Below are 21,600 nucleotides of genomic sequence, written 5' to 3'. Positions count from 1 at the left end.
TATGTTGAACAATGCTGGTCCCAGTATAGATCCTTGGAGGGGCCGCTATACATCTCTCTTCAATGTGAAAACTGACATTTACTCCTCCTCTTTGTTTCCTACTTTTAACCAGTTATGGATCTATTAGAGGACCTTCCCCCTTATCTTATGACTGCTTAGTTTGCTTAACAGTTTGTTGAGGAGCCTTGTCAAAGGCTTTCTGAAAGTCCAGATACACTGTATCCACTGTATCATCCTTGTCCATGTGTTTGACGACCCCCTCAGAGAATTTTAATAGATTGGCAAGACAAGATTTCCCTTTACAAATGATGTTTTGACTCTTTCCTGACTAATCGTATTCACCTGTGTGTCTTATAATTCTGTTTTTTCACTATAGTTTCAACCAATTTGCCTATTAATGAAGTTAAGCTTACTAGCCTGTAATTGCCAGAATCCCCTCAGGAACCTTTTTTAAAAAATTGGTGTCACATTAGCTATCCTCCAGTCACCTGGTACTGAGGCTGATTTAAGTGATAGGTTACATACCACAGCTAGTAATTCTGCAATTTCATATTTGAGTTCTTTAGAACTCTTGGGTGAATACCAGCTGGTCCTGGTGACTTATTACTGTTTAATTTATCAATTTATTCCCAAACCTCCTCTACAGACACTTCAATCTGGGACCGTTTCTCAGATTTGTCACCTAAAAAGAATGGCTCAGGTGTGGGAATCTCACTGATGTCCTCTGCATTTAAGACTAATGCACAGAATTCATCTACCTTCTCTGCAATGGTCAGGTCTTCCCTGAGTGCTCCTTTAGTACCTCGATCGTCCAGTGGCCCCACTGATTTTTGGCAGGGTTTCTGCTTCTGATGTACTTAATTTTTTTATGGTTAGTTTTAGAGTCTTTTGCTAGCTGCTCGTCAAATTCTTTTTTGACCTGCCTAATTGCACTTTTACACTTGACTTGCCAGAGTTTATGCTCCTTTCTATTCTCCTTTGTAGGATTTGATTTCCAATTTTTAAAAGATGTCTTTTTGCTTCCAATAGCCTCTTTTACTCTGTTTAGCCATGCTGGCTTTTTTTTGGTGGTCCTCTTTTTTTTTTTTCTGTAAGAGATTTGATAGAATTATATATTTTAAATCCAGAAGGGGCCATTGGATCATCTAGTCAATCTCCTGTATATCACAGGATAGGGAATTTCACCCATTTATCCATGCATTGAGCCAAATGACTTGTGTTTGACTAAAGCAAGAAAGGCATTCAGTCTTGAATGGAGGATGTCAAGAGATGGAGAATCCACATCCCTTCCCTTGGGAGTTTGTTCCAATGGTTAATAACCCTCTCTCTTCAAAACATGAACCTCCTTCTAATAAGAATTTAACTGGATTGAACTCCCCGCCCGTGGTTCTTGTTATACTTCTCTGCTAGGTTAAAGATCCATTTAGCACTTTATATTTTCTCCCTGTGAAGGTACTTAGCCACTGTAATCAAGTCAACTCTTAATCTTCTTTTTGGTAAGCTAAACAGATCGAGTTTTTAAGTCTTTCCTACAAGACATTTTCTCCACCAGCCCTCATATAATTTTTGTGGCTCTTTTCTGCATTCTCTCCAATTTCCCAGCATCTTTTTAAAAATACTGACAGCAGGACTGGACACACTATTCCAGTACTGGACTCCCCAGTGCCATACACAGAAATGTAATCAGCTTCCTGCTCCCACTTACTACTATGACATCAGTGGGCAAATTTTCCTGTTGTCCAGGTTAAGTGTTTCTCGGCTCAGCTTCATCTCATTTCTTCTGGTTCTTCCTCTTTGATCATCATAAACCATTCCTGTCTCCCTTAATTTCAAATCCATCCAAACATCTCTAGAATCACAGAAGATTTTAAGGCCCAGTGCCACGTGTGCCATTGGAAATCTCCCCCTTAAATCACATCTGTCGCCCTGGTTTTGCCAGCGCAGGCTGGAGTTCTGAGTTGTGCTTCTAAGTGGCCTAGGCCAGAAGGGCAGAACTAAGGGCAAGTGGAGGTAAGGTGGCTGTGAACTACCTTTGCACCTGCAGGATTCAAGGCTGCTCTAGAGGCCAGTGTGGACTCCAATGTAGATCAGAGCGATCAAAAGATGCTTTAGTTAATGACAGTGTCCCAGGGCTGCCTGTGGCCTGCTCTGCAGGTGCAACATCCAAAAATCCCTGTAGTGCTGTGGGGATTTGCCACCTGCCCTGGTCCTGCCTCCAGCGTGGGCCTGGCCAGGCTGAGCACATAAGGCTGCTCACACTGGGGAAATCTCCCTGATCAACAGCAGTGGGGCTTCTACAGCTCCTGTAGATTGGTACAGTGGCATATGGGGCCCCGGGTGTTTGGATTTTAATCTTTCCTTGTAAATCATTTCTTCTAAAAACTCCACCATCTCTGTTACTTCCTTGGACAATAACCTTACTGTAGAATGAAATATATCCCCAAACACTCTGCAGACTATATGTGGAATATTTCCCTCCATCTCTTCCCCGCCAATATTCTGCCATATCCCAGATGGAATATGGGAGCTCTTAAGCAGTGCACACATCACTGAACAGCTTAGGATAGGCAATAAAGACAACTGCTCAATGGCTATTATAAAGTGAGTTAGGCAAAACACATTGTCATTACTCAAACTGGAGCTTGGGCAGGACACCTGGACTAACAGCTCTAACTTGTGCTGAAGTCTCAGCAAAGGCAGCTTTCCAACTGCAAAACCCCTGTCGTGGTGTGTAGGTTAGGAACGGGCAGAATGACATCTACTGGACCCCCAAATCACTTCCTGAAGCATCTTTGGGGATATCCTATCCAAGAACTGGCCAAGCAAAAGTACGATTTGCTTACAATAACTGACAGGATCTACAGACAGACATGGGTATTGTTGTGAAACAATGTGCTCATTTATTACGTATCTGGGCAGCAAAACTGCATCAGCATTTTGTAGAGAGGGGTTATGACCCTCCCCCCTTCTTGTTAAGCTCTGGCCACTCAACAGAAAAATTATGTTTTAAACAGTTTCACTGTACTGTATGTTTGTTTTCCCCATCAAATCTGCCATCAAGTTGCAGTGACACACATTTTCACTTTGTCCCAAGAAGGGAAGTCAGCAAGCTCCTAAGCATGTGTTTGGACAGTACCTAGTTCAATGGGGGTGAATCTCCCACCACGACTGCAATAAACAGGTTTTTAAAAATAGGGTTTTTCTAGGGTTTATTTATTGTTTGTTTGCTGGGAGTTTTGTTTCTGTTAAAAAAAAAAAAAAGCAACGTTTTCCCATCAATGTTTAGTTCTTTCGATTGGAAAAGATCACTGTACAATTGCCACAGTGGTTTTTTCCTTCCTCATTTTTATTGCTGTTTTATTTCTTCTAGACTCAATTTTCAGCCTCCTGAAAAATGAAACAAGGCAAAAAACAACTGGGCAGGGAGTCATTAAGTCCAGAAGACGACACTGTAGGCCAGGAAGAATTGTGGGGCTAATGTGAGGTGTAACTGGGATTCATTGTTTGTCTCTCTCCTTCATTTTTGTGCCTGCAGGGATGTAGCATAAGCTCTTATCCTCAACACCGTCAGCTCAGCCATGAAGTCAAGTGTGTGTGTGCGTGCACAGAGATGCACACACATTTCAAGCTATTCAGCTGTGCCACTGAACAGAGGATTAGCGGGTAGGAGATGCTAGTGCTTCCACTCCTCACTGTACTCGGGATCATCTGAGTGACGTTTTAAAAGTGTCTGTAGTATGGCACTGCTCAGCCAGCAAGGGCAAGCTAACGACCCACTTGACACCCATCTCCTCAAGACAGAGTATTCACAAAGTGTCTGGCAGAATGAGAGCCTGCAATATACTACCACCAAGCCACTAGTCCAGCAACCATTCTATATGAGGAAGATTAACATTAAAAAAGGAGAGAGATTTTAGCAAAAGTAAAACCTTGTTTAAGTCAAGCAATGTATGGATCACCAGCCAGTGTGTTGCTGTTTATCAACTATTAATTAGCAGTTCTTAATTTTAAAAATATATATTGGCCCATAGGTTACCAAAATTAACTCCAGAAGACCAAAAAACATAAGCTATTTTAGTACTTAGTGAAGTGAAATGGACATTGCAGTATATTTTAAATTTATGTCCTCCTCCTCATACGAGTTCTGCAATGGCTGTCAGATACATGGCAAAATGTATGTTCTTCAAGGAGCGCCACTTACTCCACACGTCTCATTCTGTGCCTGCATGGGATTAGCCTTTGGCTCCATGTCTTGCCTTTTTTGGTTCTGCTTCAGTTGGTTTAAAGAAGGTTTTGACTGTGCCGCGCCAACAGTTTTGCTTGTCCACTGATCCACCAGTTTGTGAAGATCATCTGTGAATGTTCCTTTCTTGTTGTTACTGTTGTTCGTTTGCCCCTGGACCTGCAGAGCTGGTGGTGGTAGAGGCTCAGGACACGTTACAAGACTGTTTGTAGACGATCCTAGAAAGTCACACAAAAAAAAGGTCAGCTAGATCATAGTTAACGCACCACTTTGCTGCTTGATTGATGTTGCTCCCACACTATGATTCAAAAGTTTGTATTTTTTGTCCTTTAATGTCCTCATCCCTTTCTAAAGAACATCTTTGCTTCAAAAAATGGTCCCTGCACCCACATTGATAGTTATGTTATTGTGCATCATCTATGCCACAGCAGTACCTTCCCCTGGACGAAGTTATTTAGTAGTGTTGATGTACCACCACTTATAAAAGTATCTTCACAGATCATTACCATTGGAATACAATTTGATGTAGCTCCTATTAGCTTTTGTGAATCAGGATTTTACTAGATTGAAATGAAATGCATAGATGATATGTATTTTTGTTAATATTTATGCAAATTCATTCAAGAAAAATAAGCTTAGAAAGTATAATGTAGGTTTACAGTGTTAAGAGAGGACACTATTGAGTTGGTGATGCCTCAAAGGCTACAGAAGCATTCACACTCTCTCTCTCTCTCTCTCTCTCTCTCTCTCTCTCTCACACACACACACACACACACACACACACACACAGAGTTATGGAAATATTTGTCCCATATCCGTGCTGGAGCTCCACTTCCTGGCAATTTAGTACTATGTCAAAATTAGCACTGAACGGGAAGTGACGAAAGGTGCGGATTTCAATTTTCAGGGAAAACATTAAGTGAAACAGTTTTATCAAACGCACTTGGCTATAGTCAAAATATAATTTTAAGCAAAGACCATCTCTTCAAGCAAAAAGTTCAGCGAATTGGAGTGAAAGGATTTATTTATAAACATCAATACAGAATCGTCTTTTCCCGCTAACATGAATTTTCCAGCTCATAAAGTGTATTGGGATTAACCTACTAATGTTCCTCTAGTCACATAAAATATCTGCACCCTCCTTTAAATGATCATGCATTCACCCTCTGGTGTGGCTTCTCTGTGACTCCTGCTCTCATTCTTTTGGGAAAGGGACCAGTGAGAAGATATGTATTTTGAGGATAAAGCTCTTCAAATAGTGTTCCATATTTCATGCATCTCAACAGCAATGAGGTAGCGTCAAGCTATAGGTTCAGCCAGCAGCAAAATGGCAGTTTTATAAAAAACTGTACATACAAGATTAGACACAAGCACTTTACTCAGTTCTCTCACACAGAAAAACCCCCACAATTATCTTGCAGCATGCACGTGTCCCAAAGCGTCACGAGACATGCACTGTAACTCAAGAGATACCTGCTCACAATTCATATGCAGCCTAATTTAACATCAGCAAAGGTACAACAGCTGCTTTTAAGTAAACAAACTATATTTTATCAAAAATAAATAAAACATCCCATGCTATGAAAGAAATACTGAGAAACAAAAATGGGATAGTTACTACTACTGTGATCTTTGCCTAGACATAGTCGTTTCAGGGTGGACCCTACAAGGTAGAACAATACAAAGACACACAGAGTTAGGCAAGACTAAACACAACAAGTCTGATGGACAAGCTTCTGTACTTTAGGCAATCAAAAAGTAGTCATTATGCAAGGAGGAGCAGACAGAAAGTCAGCAGTTCAGGTGAGTAAAGGAAATCTAAATAACTGGACAGCCCAAATCTACATTAATGTGCAACCATACAAAAGCTTTAAAGGACATAACTGTGTGCCAAGAACAAGATTCAGTAAACTTGAAGATTTTTTTAAAAAATCACCTTGGCTTCCAAATAGGGCTTTTTTTGATTCCTACTCTATTTATGCAGGAAATGATGTTAATTCAGTTCATGACAGGATGCCAAAAATGATTTCAGTAGCAAGTAAAGCTAGTCTGGCTGCAAAGACTAACTGTAAAACAACCCCAAAAGTCTTGTTTTACCAGTCCAAAAAGATACATTGTTCTTCAGGTCTGAGGCCAGTTTTTTAACTGCTTCTGTAATGGGATTTGTGTCTAAATGCAAAATTCTGAACTAAAAAAAAGCCACAAATTAGTTTCCCTTTCATGTCTTTTCAAGGTGCACAAAGAATCCAGGACCATAGCAAAGATCTCATTTTTAACCATACTGTGTATTTTTCAGTATTGCCTTATTGTTACATTCTCCATCATTATTTTTTTACAAGTTCAGCAGAATATATGCTCTTACGATGCCAGACGTCCAAACCACTGTCTGAGTGTAAGGTCTTGCCAGGCAGGACCATTGTTCCCTATCGGAGCATCAAATTTTCTGAAAGATATTTTGGGCTTTGGTGAGAAGAAAGCCTAATGATGATATTCCAGGGGGTGCATATCTGGGCAGGGACAGGTAATAACCTGCTGTCTAGGCGCACTTCAACATATGAGCAAATCAGAGGGCACAGCAGAACCCAAGACAGTGTGGGATCCCCTGCCTAGCAGCATGACACCAACACACGATAGTACTATGGAAGAGAGCCAGGTTTAAGCTCAGGGGTCTTGGTTCCAAGTTTAATGGGGACTCTGAATGAGTCTTAGAAGCAGAGAGAAGGGAGACAATTCAGAATTAGAACGAGAGGAAAAAAGAAAGACAAACTCTTTTGGCATGGGGGCACAAGAGAAAAAGAGATCTGATATTTTTATTCTCTACACACAGCTGAGTGATGCTGTTCACCCTGTAAACAAACAGAAGGACATTACTGAGGTAGTGTCATGCTTGATTTGTAAGTAAGGAAATCCCAGTAGTTTAGTACTCCACTCTTTACACTTAAAAGGCAGATACAAGCACATACAATAATAACTGAAAGAGAGTTTGGGTTCCATTTGATTGATTTTTGTTCTTTTGCTTTTCAATACCTTTGACATACCTTACCCTGCCTTTCTCCACCTTACAGTTACAGTCCTTATTACAAATGTCTCAGTGGGACTAAAATTAGGTGGTCATTTTGCTAACTCTCCTGCAATACGGCAGAATGCAAATTAGAGCATTTGGTTCCATCAGCTAACATACACAGCGAAAAGAACTTTTGTATTAGTGTCTGGAAAATATAAAAGCAGGCAGCAGATTACTGCACACGCTCAGATCACTGTTTAAAAACACCCTGCAAAACAAACACACAAACATATGCACCGTGTCAACTAGGGCCCCAAAGCTATAAGCACTTCAGTATATGAGTTGCTAGGCAGGTGAGTAGGCTTACTGAGTTCAATGGTACCATTAGTGTGTAAAGTTACTCAGCCATGTAGGGGTCTATAAGAAAGGAGCCTATTAAACAAAAACATTAGGAAAGTGAATCACCAAAAATAGGGCTTACTTTTTCAAACAATACCTCTGCAGAACATTGCTTGGAAGACAGGAAACATTACCTTGACTGAGAACATCTGAAGCAGAGCACTGAAAGAGTCTGAAATGTTTATTTTTAAAATGCCTTCAGGTAATAGCTACAGCTGTTGAACTTAAATTAAGGAACTTCATTTATAAAAGGTAAATCCAATTTGCATTTATTTTGTTATCACTTCTGAAACAAAGGAGTGTAGGAGATGGAAAGCTATGAACAGGATGCAAGTAATTAAGATATGAAGTCTGACCTGCCTTAGGGTGGTAACAGTGAAGTGGAAGGGAGTCCCTCAGGATTTTAGAGATCATCACTAAGAAATTAGGCAGCTACCATATTTTCCAGGACCCACAAAGTCTACTGTCCTACTTTTCATCAACAGTTACCAAGAAGCTTGTAAACTTAAAAAAAAAAATAAACAAACTTCTCAAATTTTTATAAACTGTTGGACCAGTTTCCATCAGATGCTCAAGTATTGAATTCATTGCTATATAGACACCTAAGAAAAAACGTTTTGGGAGGAATTCATAGAAGTGCCAAATTTAAGAGCACACACTCCATTGGTGTTTTTGAAAACCCTTCCCAAAGTCCATGCAAGATCTTTCATTGAATGTCTGATTCTCGTGGTACATAAGTAGGCTTGGCAGAATTGGATTTTTTAAAAAATAATTTGATAGATAATATCAATGGTTATTTTGAAACATTTTTTATATTTTTATCAATTTAAATTTTTGCAGCTGTGGGAAGTATGGTCAGACTATTTAATGAAAGTAGATGTTGAGATTCAAAAAGTTAAAGCTTTATAATCATTAAAACGTAATGTGTCAACATCGTATGTCAAAATAAACAAAACCGATAGCCTTAAACCAAATTCTAATCAGTCTAAAAGCAGCATTTTTCTTACTTTGCCTATCTGTAAATTTTGATCATCATTGATGGAAATATTTTCTCATCGGTTTGCATATGTATGGTGAAACATTTACCGATAAAAATCGAATCCTTCCAAGCCTATATAATAACCAGCAGAGGGAGCAGAGATTAACAATAATTCTGGAACTGCTCCAACATTGATAATGCCAAAAACATCCCATTCTATTAGAAATGCAAAGAAAGATCCAACACTGAACAAAGTTAACAGATCAAAAAGCTGTCTGGGAAGGACACTGTGGAAGTGTTCAGGCTTTAGGGTCATGTAAACAGTGGAGGAAGGGAAAAATGGGGGGAAATAATTAGCCACAATTTTCAAAAGCAGCCCTTGATTTTGGGTGCCCCAGTTGAGACACATGGTGCCTGATTTTCAGAACTGCTGTGCTCCCAGAACTGCTTCTGGCCTCAATTGAAGTTATGGATTCTCAGCATTTCTGAAAATCTGGACCAAGTTTCCTCTGAAGTTAGAGATCCAAAAACGAAGGTACTAAAAATAAGTGGCCAATTGGCCGTATTGGTTAATTGTCTTGAAATATCATTGTCTATCGTTAAATAGGAAGGACAGGGAGTTACATTCTAATCGGCCTTAATCCAGCAATTTACATTATGGAAGCAGACTGCTATGCCTGCACAGAACCCCACTAACTTCAATAGGGCTCTGTGACAGTACAGACCACCATCCAGATGTAAATTGCAGGATTGGGCACTGAATTTGTAGATCTGAAGTATAAGAAGTAGGAACAACTGTAAGTGCTGGTCTACACTATATGGGGAGATTGATCTAAGTTATACAACTTCAGCTATGCCAACGTACTTAGATCTACTTACCGCGGTGTCTTCACTGTGGTGTGTCGACGGGAGACACACCCATCTATTCTCTCCCATCTATTCTCCTTGCACTTCTCACTCAGTTGGAGTACCAGAGTCGATGCTAGAGTGATCGGCAGTCGATTTATTGCGTCTATACCGGACACCATAAATCAACCCCCGCTGGATCGATCGCTGCCCATCGATCCGGCTGGTACTGTTGACAAGCCCTTAGCATAGACACAGCAGTGACGAATGCTCAGCTAATTGAATCCACAGAACAAGCCTGTGCACAAGGGCTTGTTTGTAGAAGAAAGTTGCACAGACGTAATCTAAGGTGTCACTTTAAAAGAATTTAATCAAACCTTTTTTCAAACCCCTGTCTGGAACCTTATTTCAGTATAAGATATTTTCTACACTTAGCTTAAATTGACTGGGAATAGGTATAAGCTAAATTGAAATAAATCACTCAAATGGAAATCAGACTGCTCACACAGGGGTTTCCACCAGCTAGCAGTGAGTAAAAAAAACCAAAATTTTAAGCGCAACTGGTGCAACTTTCCTTTGTAGATGAGGCCTAAGTTCCTGCATCTTTGAGAAAAGTTTTTTTTGTCACTTTTGTGGGTTGAAGGTTCATAAAAACGTGGTGAAGTATCATCCGAATGAGATGCTTCGTAATTTAGGATATGTTGTATCTGATGCTACTTGATATTTTAAGGTGGCTATCCATCAGTTACAGATGGGAAACGTTTATGTTCACTTCATTGTTCTTTTGGTTTCAAACTCAAGAATTCCAAGAGACTTAACATATATTTGTACAGACTCCCACCCTGCCTAATGTTTATATCATAAATACACTCAGAGGGCGTGATCCTGCAAGGTGCTTAGAGCTCCAGGACTCTTAATTAAGTCAATGGGAGGGTGGGTGTGGGTGTCCAGTATTGTGCAACAAGCACTCAGAGCCTTGCAGAACAGGACGCTCAATTAGCCATCTGCCTGGTGAAGTAAGATGGAAATTCCTTTTGACCTTCCGTGGTTACTTTGTCTACTGGGATGGGACACAGTTATTTTAAAGAGTCCTGATTAGGACAGATTTTAAATAGTGCTATAAAAATGTAAGTTCTTAACATGTGACTTTTCTTTTTAGTATTAACAATCTGCTGCCTCACAATGAAGGTATGCTATATACTGGCAGTGACACATAAATGCTTTAATAAACCACAAAGCATGAACTCAGTTAACATTAGCCATTTTATAAAGTACAGTTGCTAAGTATATTCCTTTCTAATCCTTAACACAACTTCTTTCTCCAGCTGAAATAATCTTTTCTTATACGCAGACCATCCATGTTACTAAACTATTTAGCAATTATGAGTGAAGAGTGGGAATCTTGTAAGTGTTTTACACCTAAGCACTAACGGGCAAGGGTCAATGTACCAATTTCTAACCTGGAGGAAAAAATGTTTAAGTGTTAAATATGCCACAGTACTTACAGTAGTTTCCTGACATACATGTCCGTTCTTGTCAGTAAACACTAAAACCAAAAGGTATTCTAGGAAATTGATTAAAGGGGTTATATATTTACACTAAAGATTGCTTCTGAATATCAATGGAATCCTGGCTTGACATTACTTTTGTTTAAAAAAAAAAAAAAAAAAAAAAAAAAAGATTGGAGTCTGAACTGTAAGATTTACACCCAAAAGCTGCAGCAAAATTGTTTCCACTCCAAGGGACAGATTCTGATCTCACTATACTTCCACAAGCATACAACAGAGATGCATACAATAGCACATTTTGAATTTGGTCCAAACTTTTGAAATTTGTCTACAGGACCAACTCAAACTGAAAGACTTGGAAGTGTCTTTTAGACCAAGAAGGAGCAGTTTCCTTGAGGGTCCCAATCTTTCAACTCCCTGTTGGGACCTTCGGAAACCTGGGTCCCTACAAATGCTGCATTGTCATGGGAATAAGGACTAGATGCAGCTCCATCTAGATTGAGCCACTAGAGAAACATCCTTTCCTCTCATGGATTGAGTGCACAGCAATCTCTTAAATTCGAAAATTTAAAAATAAAAGGTCTATTTTCTGAATTGGAATGGTTCTGGATGGATGCATTTGTGCTAAGCGTTTGGAACTCTGCCCTGACCTAGTACAATTCGGAGATGGGGTAGTACGGCTCATCTCAATACACTTCATTCAAATGAGACACAGAAGAGACCATGTGGACTGAGAAACAGAAGAAATCCACCCAAGAAATTCATTATTTAGGTATTGGGAAACTTAAAATAATTAAGTACTGACATGTTTTCTCTAACAACTTGAGTCATGGCTGCTATATGCTCCAAAAAATTAAAAACAAGATTGTTTTTTCTTCGGTTGAGGTAGAAATTCTCCCCACTATTTTTGCAGCATATTGAATATTAAACCTGTGATAAAGGAATTAAACCATTTCTGGGAATTATTTGCGCAGATTAGGCTACAGCCATGTCCATTACACTTCTGATGGATGGAAAAAATCAGTATACAGAGAATTCCTCAGGTTCTTAGGATAAAAGTCCCTCTATTCAGAGCATCTTGGATCATCAATGATCTTTAAAACCTTTCATACCATAGGCTGAGGGGTAAACATCACTTTTCACCAACTTAGATGAGTGGAGTTCCGGGGATCTCAAAATAAATGAAAAAAAATCTATTTGAAAAATACTGTTTACTTAGAAAATTGGGAAAATTTATTTGAGCGGTCTTGTGTCTTTGATCTGCATCACCTGAATAATGATGAGCAATGTATAACTACAATGGGGAAAGTTCGATATCAATGCAAACGAACATTGAGTTGACTGAATATTTCTTCAAGAACATTAGCCTTATTAACATTATATGTAAGTGGCCTATAGTACCTGATCAGTACAATATATCTTTATTGTACAAGCAAAATCTGTTTGTCCAAAAAGCAGCATATTTGTTTGGTGAAAAAAGATTGCATTTTAAAATGAAAAAGTTCTATTAAGTTTTGCTGAACTGCCAATTACTTTAGAGACAATTCAAATAAAATATGTGTTTCATTTGAGCTGGTGCACAGTTATTTGAAATAAAAGAAGTACTGGATCCTGACAATCCATTTCAAAGTATCATAAAGTCTGATAAAGCTTTTCACTTATTAGTGCTTTGATGAACTGCTAATTGACTTCATCTCTGAGGTCACATAAGGTCAGAAGAAAATAAACTGAGTAAAGTGCTCCAGCCAGATTAGTTTATACGAAAAGGTAAACAGAACTGTTATTTGGAGTAACCAGATCTTTCTACTACTAACAATTATACTAACAAGAGCTCACATAAACTAATTAAAAGCTCTTAATGTGGAAAAACACACCACCTGAAAAACACACTTTGAAAGAACTAGCTGGAGCACTGTCATCTCAGCATTTCCACATGCAAGGAGCAGAGGAAAAAAAAGAAAAGAAAAAGAGTGGATATAAAGAGTACTGTATATTGTTTTAATACAGCCCTTGTATGGAAGTTATACCCTTCAGTGACCTTCTAGTATTGTATCAGCTTGCTACATGCATGTCTTCGTAGTCCAAACATGTGTGAAAGAGACCATTCGTCTACAGAAGGTAGGATTTCTTTTTGTTGTCGCTGGAACTGGGACAGCAGACATGTATATTTGCCACATTGCAAATAAAAATATTACTTCAACATAAATCACAAAGGACAAAAGCTTTGATACGTCCAGGGTAAAATTTACCATAAGGCTATATAATAAATGATGAGATCTTCCACACATGCTTTTGGTACCCAGGCATGAGCCAAAAGCAGTGCACAAAAGCCTTCATATGAAAAATGAAAATAAACTAAGGAGTGTCGATGATAACTTAAAAGAAAGAAAGAAAAGATGGCGTAAAAGGAAAGGCATCCTGCCAAACATATGAGAGATATAAAGGATGAGCTTGGAAAAAGGGGGACAAAAGAAAGATGGATTGTGATAAAATACAAAAGAACAAATACAAACAGATGGACAAAGACACAGGTCCACTGAGGAATCTGGTACGAGGTTTGCTACTAGATTTATAGGTCACTCTCTCAGACGTTTGGTGGAAAACCGTCCAGCCTGCAAATGAATATAAAGGGAAGAAAACAAAGACACTTATAAAGTACAAATAACTGTGATCAGATGTCCTATACCATCAGTCAAATCAGCTTTGTTAGTTAATCATCCATATCTCCATTTTAGCCTTGCCAAGGAGGAGTAAATTAATTGACCGCATATGCAAAAGGATGTAACAACAGCAGAAGAGAATATATATTCTGTAGATTAGTTTGGCAGGATGTGCAATGTTGAGCAAGGTATTTTAATCATCATAACAACTTTCAATACATTTGGCAACAAGTTCAAAGTCTAGGGAGCTGTGCACTGCTAAAGAGCTGTTGGAACTCAGGACTGGATAATAATGCAGCCTTGACTGACACCTCTATACTGTAGACATGATACCAAAATCATGCAAGAATTAACCCCTCTGATGCTGGTAGATTAGCTTCCCCCACATCATTATATTTATATTGACCCAGTAGTTCATAATGGGGAGCTTTGGGCCCAACAATATCAAGGAGTTAAGAGAAAATAGTATGAATCAGGGGAAACAAAGTTAGCCTTCTGTCTATTGTCATTTTTTTTCCAGATCTCAGTAAGTCAGATTCCACAAAAGATTAAATCTGGGTAAGTCACTGTTTGTAAAAGAAAAGGCATACTGTTCCCTAAGGACAAGGGATTCTTCTGCAGTGTTGATTTATTTTATGCTTTGGAAAGTCTCCTATTTATTTTTGCTCACCTAACCTTCTGCTACGCCTAATTTTTTACAGGTAAGTCAGTAACTTGCATTTATAAGGCTTGCATACCTACATTGTTAGTAAAGTTCCTCCTAAATCATTTAAGTTTTAAGTGGTATGTACTAATTTTGGCATGTGCTGGAAGACATGCTGAGCTGTAGGTACATAAAATCACCTTGGCCAGAACTTCCATGCGCATTGCTTCCTTCGGTGGCTAAGCCGGAGCAGATGTCAGAAGACAAAGAGGCCTTGACTGAGCAGGGTTGCTGTGTCTGAACTGAATTTCCAAATGTGGCTGATGTGGAGGAAGTTACTGCTGTTGCTTCAGTTGAACCAGCATGAGTTCTAGTTTTTTCTTTGGGGAGGGACTCTTTGCAGTCTGACAGATTACCTAAAGAAACAAACAAAATTGCAAATGCCACCATAAGGAAACTACTACAGAAAAATCAACCTTGTGTCACTGGTAGTTTGCCACGGAGAGGAACAGCATCGTAAAATTCTAAAGAACTGGTAGAAACATACATCTTTATGGGAAAAACTGCATCTGAAAAGAATTTACATACCTCCTCCCCCATACCTGCCCAGTGTCTGCAAGATGAAAAGCCAGCCCATCCAATAGGATTAATTTTTATGCAATGCCCTTAGGTCACTTTTCAGAGACAGTTGTGAACTCAAGAAAAACATTGTTCTAAAAGTTGCAGAAGTGCCTCAATAGGAGATGGAACACGCTCTAGAAAGATGGAGCGGGATTAGTGAGACCCTACACCCAACTATGAAATGTGTAAGGGAGTGGACAAACTGGAGAACGAGTGAGTGAGAAGCAAAGGAAGAAGAACAGAACATTAGAAAGGCAGGACTGGGAAAAAATATCAGGTTTTAAAACCAGAAGAACTTTGAAATTCACTTGGGAGATGGAAGCTAGCAAAGCTGATTGAGGATGGGAGTGATATAATCAGAACACATCAGTAGTAATGTTAGAGACCTCCTGAAGCTGCAAAAGGATTTAAGAAAGCCAAAGAAGCAGCCATTTCAATAGTCATGAAGGAGAGTGATTAAGGCATGAATAAAGGATTTATTCAAAATCAAGGTTTCAGAGTAGCAGCCGTGTTAGTCTGTATTCTCAAAAAGAAAAGGAGTACTTGTGGCACCTTAGAGACTAACAAATTTATTAGAGCATAAGCTTTCGTGAGCTACAGCTCACTTCATCGGATAGTGAGCTGTAGCTCACGAAAGCTTATGCTCTAATAAATTTGTTAGTCTCTAAGGTGCCACAAGTACTCCTTTTCTTTTTATTCAAAATCAAGGAAGCTGGCCAGCTTCCTACAGCTTAGCAGAAAAAGGGAAAATGATAGAAAGGGAGATGCATGAGGGAAAGTGTGCAGCAGAAAAGCATCCCAACCAGCAAGGCTTAAAGATGAGTGATAGTGGAGACAGAATTATGTGACAAGACATTTTAGGCAGAAAGAGGCTCTGACTTTCTGAAACATTCAGGTAGTGAGGGAGATTGTATGCTGATGTGAGACAAGTTAATAGAGAGATCAGAGTGGGCTGAGAGAGGGGTGTTGTCGGCACAGAAGGAAAGGAAAGGAAAACGGTAGAGACAGCCCAGAGAAGGTCTACAGACTAAAAACACATGGACATGAGGGTTAGATGCCATCATAGGGAACTCCATATTGGAAGGAAGAAGGAGGTAAGGCATCCACCAGAAATAAGCAAAGGAGTTGCTGGAACAGGAAGGTTTAAAAGAGAAAAGGAGTTTGCTGGAGATACTGACTCATACAAAGTGGATCATGGCACGTCAGTCTTAACTCTGAATGTCCTTGCTTTTGCTATCTTAATTTAGATTCTGTTTTTTTGTAAAAGAAAAAAAAAGTCTAATTAAAACTGACATAATACAATTCACATTGGTACTGAACTACAGCCAATGGAAAGACGACCTACTGGATTTGAAGTACACCACCAAGAGAGGAAGAGCTAGTTTGCCATCACAGACTTCAAATGAACTAAGTTCAGCAGGAATTACTCGTATTCTGCAGCAGGAGAATTGGGCACTGCCTATCTAAGTTCCCCTACTCAATTACTATTTTATTACTTTTCCAAACAGATAATGCCAAAGACTGACTGCTGTTGGTCATGCAATCCTGATCACAGATTTCGCATCCATATTAACAAGTATTAGAAAACCTCTCAACACCTATCTGAAGTGCAAGGCATCAATCACAGCTTTAAATTGTTTTTTGGCAAGTCCTATCCAATCTTATAGAGCATCTTTTAGAAGAGAGAGATCACAAAACGTCATACACTCAATGCAGACTAACAGTATCTAAACCATGAATACAAACATGGATAAATTACCTTAGGGAGAAAGATGGGAAAACAAATGGATTTAGGTTCTATCCTAAACTAAAACTGAATTATGACATTGTTATTTTATTTGTCAAGAACTGACAGCATGCTTGATACCAACACACAAAATACTAACTGCTTCAGAGGAAGAAATCTGCACTAGGTGGTTATGGAACAGCTCGTGAATAGGGAAAACATTTCTTTCCAAACCTGAGTCAGAGGTCAGCTTATGCCCTGAAGCATGAGGGTTTATATTGCCTCAAAAACTCTTGATTATTTTTTCTTTGTTTTCAATTCTTCCTATTTTAATGTTGGGCAGGTTTTTTTAACCCATATAAATGTACAATGCTTTTTTTGGAATCCTGCTGGGGGTGAATTATATCCAAGTAACCACACGTTACAGCTATTTTGTTTTCTTCTTATCTCATTATTGCTGGCAGAATATTACCTTTTCATATAACCAAGCACTACAGTTAATGCAGGGAAGCCAGGGGATCAGTACTGGGAAGCTGCAATAAGAGGATACCACAGAAAGATCTCTTAAAAGTTGTCTACAGTATGACATTTCAATCACTGGAATAAAATTATTATTATTTAACTTTTCATTGCCTTCACCCAAATTCAGTATAATTACCTAGCTGGTCAGGGACAGAAAATAAAATAAAGATGCTCCTTATTACTTAATGGGATACAAGGTTTTAAACCAGTGGAACCTACTTGTGTTGGAAGGTGCAATTTTGAGCTGCTGAACCAGAGGATTCAGTAGTTTCCCAGCTTTTAATTTATTTTTGCTGGTTCTTCGCCGCCGGCCACTTGGTGGGGCTGAGTGAAGAAAACCCACATTGGGTGGCAATGGTTTGCCCAGACGGACGTACAAAGCCTCAATCTCATTCTTCTGTTGAGTCTGCAGTTCAGCAATTTCTTTCATGTGCCTAATAAAAAATAAAATAAAAGGACCTCACGCTAGCTACTTGTCTGAGAAAATGCCAGACCCAGATGGCATTTACAGTTACAAAAAAACCCTCATGTTGTACAGCAAGCTATTCCTCATCCCAAGAGCATGTACATGTGTAAACATTCCACATATGAAACGACATCTAACCCTGTATGCATAGACATGAAGAAAATGAGTTTCAATCCGCCGCTCTACATTTACTCTTTGAGGATTAGTTTATACAGAGACTCCTGTAAAAAGAGGATTTCAGAATCCAAAGCGAATGTGACTGGTTTGGATACAAGATCTGAATTTAACTCAAATGTTTCCAGAACTTCTGTCCCTTCAAACCAGTGCTAAAAAAAAGTTGTCTCTAGAAATATAATTAAATTAACTGGGAGAAGTGCTGCAGGACAAAAAGCAAAAGCAAGTGTTTAAATTAATACAGTGACACAAGAACCTAAATGGCCATGTTTCTTATAATGCAGGATGAATTGCATCTAAATACCCTTTGAACACACATTGAATTGTTTTCTAGAACACCCTTATATTCCAAGTTAAATTCTAACTTCACAGTAAGATTGGGAACCACTGCTTCCATTTTTCTCCCATCACACACTTAGAGAAAAAGAATCACAAGTCAATGGTCAGGTCTGGGGACTAGCCATGTGACCGAGTTTCATTTCAGGCTCACCACTTCAAATCCAGCCCAGGTCAGTAGTTGGACTGTTAACATTTGACTGCTCAGGGGTCCAGTCATGTGTGACATGAGCTGGATGTCTTCATCCAGTTCCTCTTTGATAGATATCTACTTAAAAAATGAGTCGAAAGGTAATGGTCGAATTGAAATAAGCCTGCACTAGCCTCTAACCCCAAAGGGCTGAGGCACTCTGGAAAGGGTAACGTGGGGAAAGAGCTGCACTACTGCTACCTATCCCATACCAGGAGAATTCATTCTTTAGGGTTTTCAATCCAACATCTTTAGAGATTACTGTATTTACTTTTAAAAAAGAGAACAATGCTACTGAAAGGGAAATGGCATTCATTTTGCACAGCATAGCCGATATGAAGCACTTCTACAACTTGAATACACTGAAAGGTGCTCAAAAGATGAGTTTAATAATAACTGGCTTTCTGGAGTTTACTGCTCATGCAAATTTGCAACCAACTCACTGAAGAGGTCATGTTATCTGTGACATGCTATCATGTGCTATAGGGTATGGCAGAGAATTTCTTTTGAGAGACACCACCATAAGCAGTATGCTAAGAGATGCTAAATGTAATTTAATTTACTATTCCAGATGCATTTTGATAGCAAGAAGTACTTTATACAAGGATACATTGAACTGCTTGGATGAGGAGAGTGAATTCTGGTTTATTTTAGATGTGAGCTGCAAAACGTACAATTTTTTATAATCCCCTGTGCTTCTTATGATCTACACAACCCTGACATGTTCCCCCCCCCCCCCCCAAGCAGGTCGTCTTCTGGTTGTGTTTACATTAGAAAAATCAGGTCTTGTTTGCCGTGGTTTTGCTAGAGGGCTCTACAGACCACTGTGTATCTAGTAGGTTTATGATACCATAATAGACTGATGTCTTAGCCTGTGAGTGCAGGAGGTTTTTTTTTTTTTTGGTTACACTTGTTTAAAACTTGGTTGTCTGTTTTGTTAACACGTATTTCATTAAAAAAGCTTTTCAGGTCTTAATATTTCATAAAGCAGCAAAAAAGGACACAAAAGCCACTTCCCCCAGACCCATTTTGCAGGTGACATTCAAAGCTAGTTAGAAAAGAACAAGCAGTGATAATTAAGGAAAACTAAAAAAGGAGGATCCCATTATTGGTGACTCCGACTGTAGAAGAAGGCACCTGACTAAAAAAACAAAAACAAAAACATTTTGCTCAGGGAGAGACTCAAATCCAAATGCTGGCAACAGACATTGCCAAACTTTAGGTAAATTTGAATCCAGATCCAAACAGTGCAGCTCAGAAACACGACTCCCTCCTATATGACAGGATCATGAATATTTCTCCCAATTAAATCAGAAGTTGTAGTGATTATAAGAACAAACTTTTAGTAAATGGGCTTTAGCAACAAAAAAAATCTGCTTTTGGGATGGGGAAAAAATCTCAAAAGCTCCAGCTAAGTAACCAGATTATTCCTGATTATCTTTTATTTGCATTGAAGTAACATCCAGAGCTCTCAGATTGGGGCCTCATTGGGCCAGATGCTGAAAAAATATAGGGACATTTCCTGCCCTGAAGTTAACTGAATTCTTTGGTTAGGAAATTGGGGCTGAATTGGTTCTCTCTGGCTCAGAACACACATGTATAGGCTTTTGAGATATTTTGGTATTTTCATGTCTAGCTGGAACTAAGGCCATGTCTATGGTGCTGAAGCTCTGCCGCTACAGTGCGGACACTTCCTACATCATCAGAATGCGGTTTTCCGTCAATGTAGTTAACCCATCTCTCCGAGAGGCAGTTGCTAGGTCAACAGAAGAATTCTTCCATCAGCCTAGCCATGTCTACACCAGGGTTATGTCAACCTAACTATGGCACTCAGGGCACAAAATTTTTTCACAGTCCTGAGTGTGCAGCAAGGCCGATCTATTTTTTAAGTGTAGACCAGGCCTAAGAAATACAAAGGTGCATAAAAAGAAAAGAATGATTAAGAAAAGTTGGGGTTCTGTAACTATCACCATTGTGCTTTGGGTTCAGTATGAATTTTGCAGGAAGGGGTGGTATTTTCTCTGAATGAGTTTACTCATTGCTGCTGTACACACACAGTTTACTATGTGTAAAGATGCTTTTTAGGTAGTCTAAACATATGTCAAGTATCTAGCATTGTTTTAAAATCCAACATACTTCTCTCTCAGGTTTTGCAGTTCTTTCTTCATATCTGCATCTTCAAATTCCGAGTCATTGTCGCTGCTCATGTAGGATGATTGCGAGTGGAAGGATGTTATATTGATAGTGGGAATTTTTGTTCCCTGACCATTAGGCGAATCAGGGCCCAGTGAACTAGTCTTTCCAGATCTTTGCAGAAGAGAAGCTGCCTTTTTTGTGATGTCATTGGCTGCACTACTGCTCTTCAAAGACGGCTGAACAGCAACAGACTTCCTTTGGAGAGACTCGTCACCAGAATCACTGGACCCATGGTCAGAAAGGACATCAAGAAAAGATGCCGTCTGCACCCGCCGTACTGATGACTTTAGGCCAGGACTTGAGGGAAGCTCATCCAAATAAACATCAGGTGGTGCAGAGTACCTTAAGCAATGTGGCAATGTTAAAGTTAATTCATCGTGGGTACTGATCACTGAAAATCTGCCAATAGTTTTGGCTGGTGTACTATTATCATGCACTTCAGACTGTTTTCCATAGGAACCAGGGTCTACAAAGTCATTCCTTTGAAGGTTATTTATCTCCCTATCTGTTGTAAAAGTCTGTATTAAGTTCTCTGTAGGCGCAGATGAAGTTTTGATCTTTGCCTCCTCATTCCTTTTAGAAGTTTCCATTTTTTCAGGTATGGTTGTTGATGCAGGAGCAACCTGGAAAAAGAATGAGGGAGATTAATTTTGAGTGTAAGTGTAGCAGACAGGCATACAACTATTTATAGTTTCACATTACCTGAAAAAGACCTTTTGTTGGAACAGCAGAAGTTGAAGAAATATTTGCAGTTGAACCTGTTTCATAAATTGGAAAATAAAAAAAATTAACTGAATTCGTGTCTGAATGGAAAGGTTTTAGCCTAAAAAAGGGAAAGCAACACTAGATCCAAAATCCATTATTAAATAAAATTTGCATTGGAACAATGCATGATTCAACAGCAAATCTATACAATTTAGACCATAATTAGGATAATCAAATGCAAGATTTACTTAAAATATTTCAAAAGCCATAGTGCAGGTACTATAAAATATCCCTTAGTAGAAACTCAGACTCAGTGCAATGATCTGGGCAGTCTAGATAAAGACAGGTCTGAAAAAGGTCTGAAGACAAAAATTGGATGGAG

General features: G+C 39.1%; 1 protein-coding gene across 17 annotated transcripts in view; it reads right to left on the bottom strand.

Annotated features, from left to right (window-relative positions):
* Window positions 1-21,600, bottom strand: part of WNK2 (WNK lysine deficient protein kinase 2) — a 187,444-nt gene that overhangs the window by 20,782 nt on the left and 145,062 nt on the right. For 11 of the 17 annotated variants that reach the window (XM_038410290.2, XM_043519520.1, XM_038410289.2 and 8 more), the window contains 7 exons: window positions 21,216-21,271; window positions 20,454-21,136; window positions 17,371-17,585; window positions 14,483-14,698; window positions 13,493-13,591; window positions 5,862-5,906; window positions 4,202-4,461 (listed from right to left, as the gene is read on the bottom strand). In XM_038410290.2, the coding sequence (XP_038266218.1) occupies window positions 4,202-4,461; window positions 5,862-5,906; window positions 13,493-13,591; window positions 14,483-14,698; window positions 17,371-17,585; window positions 20,454-21,136; window positions 21,216-21,271 (1,574 nt within the window). Of the gene's footprint in view, window positions 1-883; window positions 4,462-5,861; window positions 5,907-13,492; window positions 13,592-14,482; window positions 14,699-17,370; window positions 17,586-20,453; window positions 21,137-21,215; window positions 21,272-21,600 lie in introns of those variants that run through there. The other 6 variants (XM_038410286.2, XM_043519521.1, XM_038410292.2 and 3 more) reach the window with 6 other exon arrangements.

Source organism: Dermochelys coriacea, chromosome 7 (assembly GCF_009764565.3).
Source record: "Dermochelys coriacea isolate rDerCor1 chromosome 7, rDerCor1.pri.v4, whole genome shotgun sequence".
Lineage (NCBI taxonomy): Eukaryota > Metazoa > Chordata > Testudines > Dermochelyidae > Dermochelys > Dermochelys coriacea.
The sequence above is the reverse complement of the archived record's forward strand: the minus strand, read 5'-3'. Positions and strand labels throughout refer to the sequence as shown.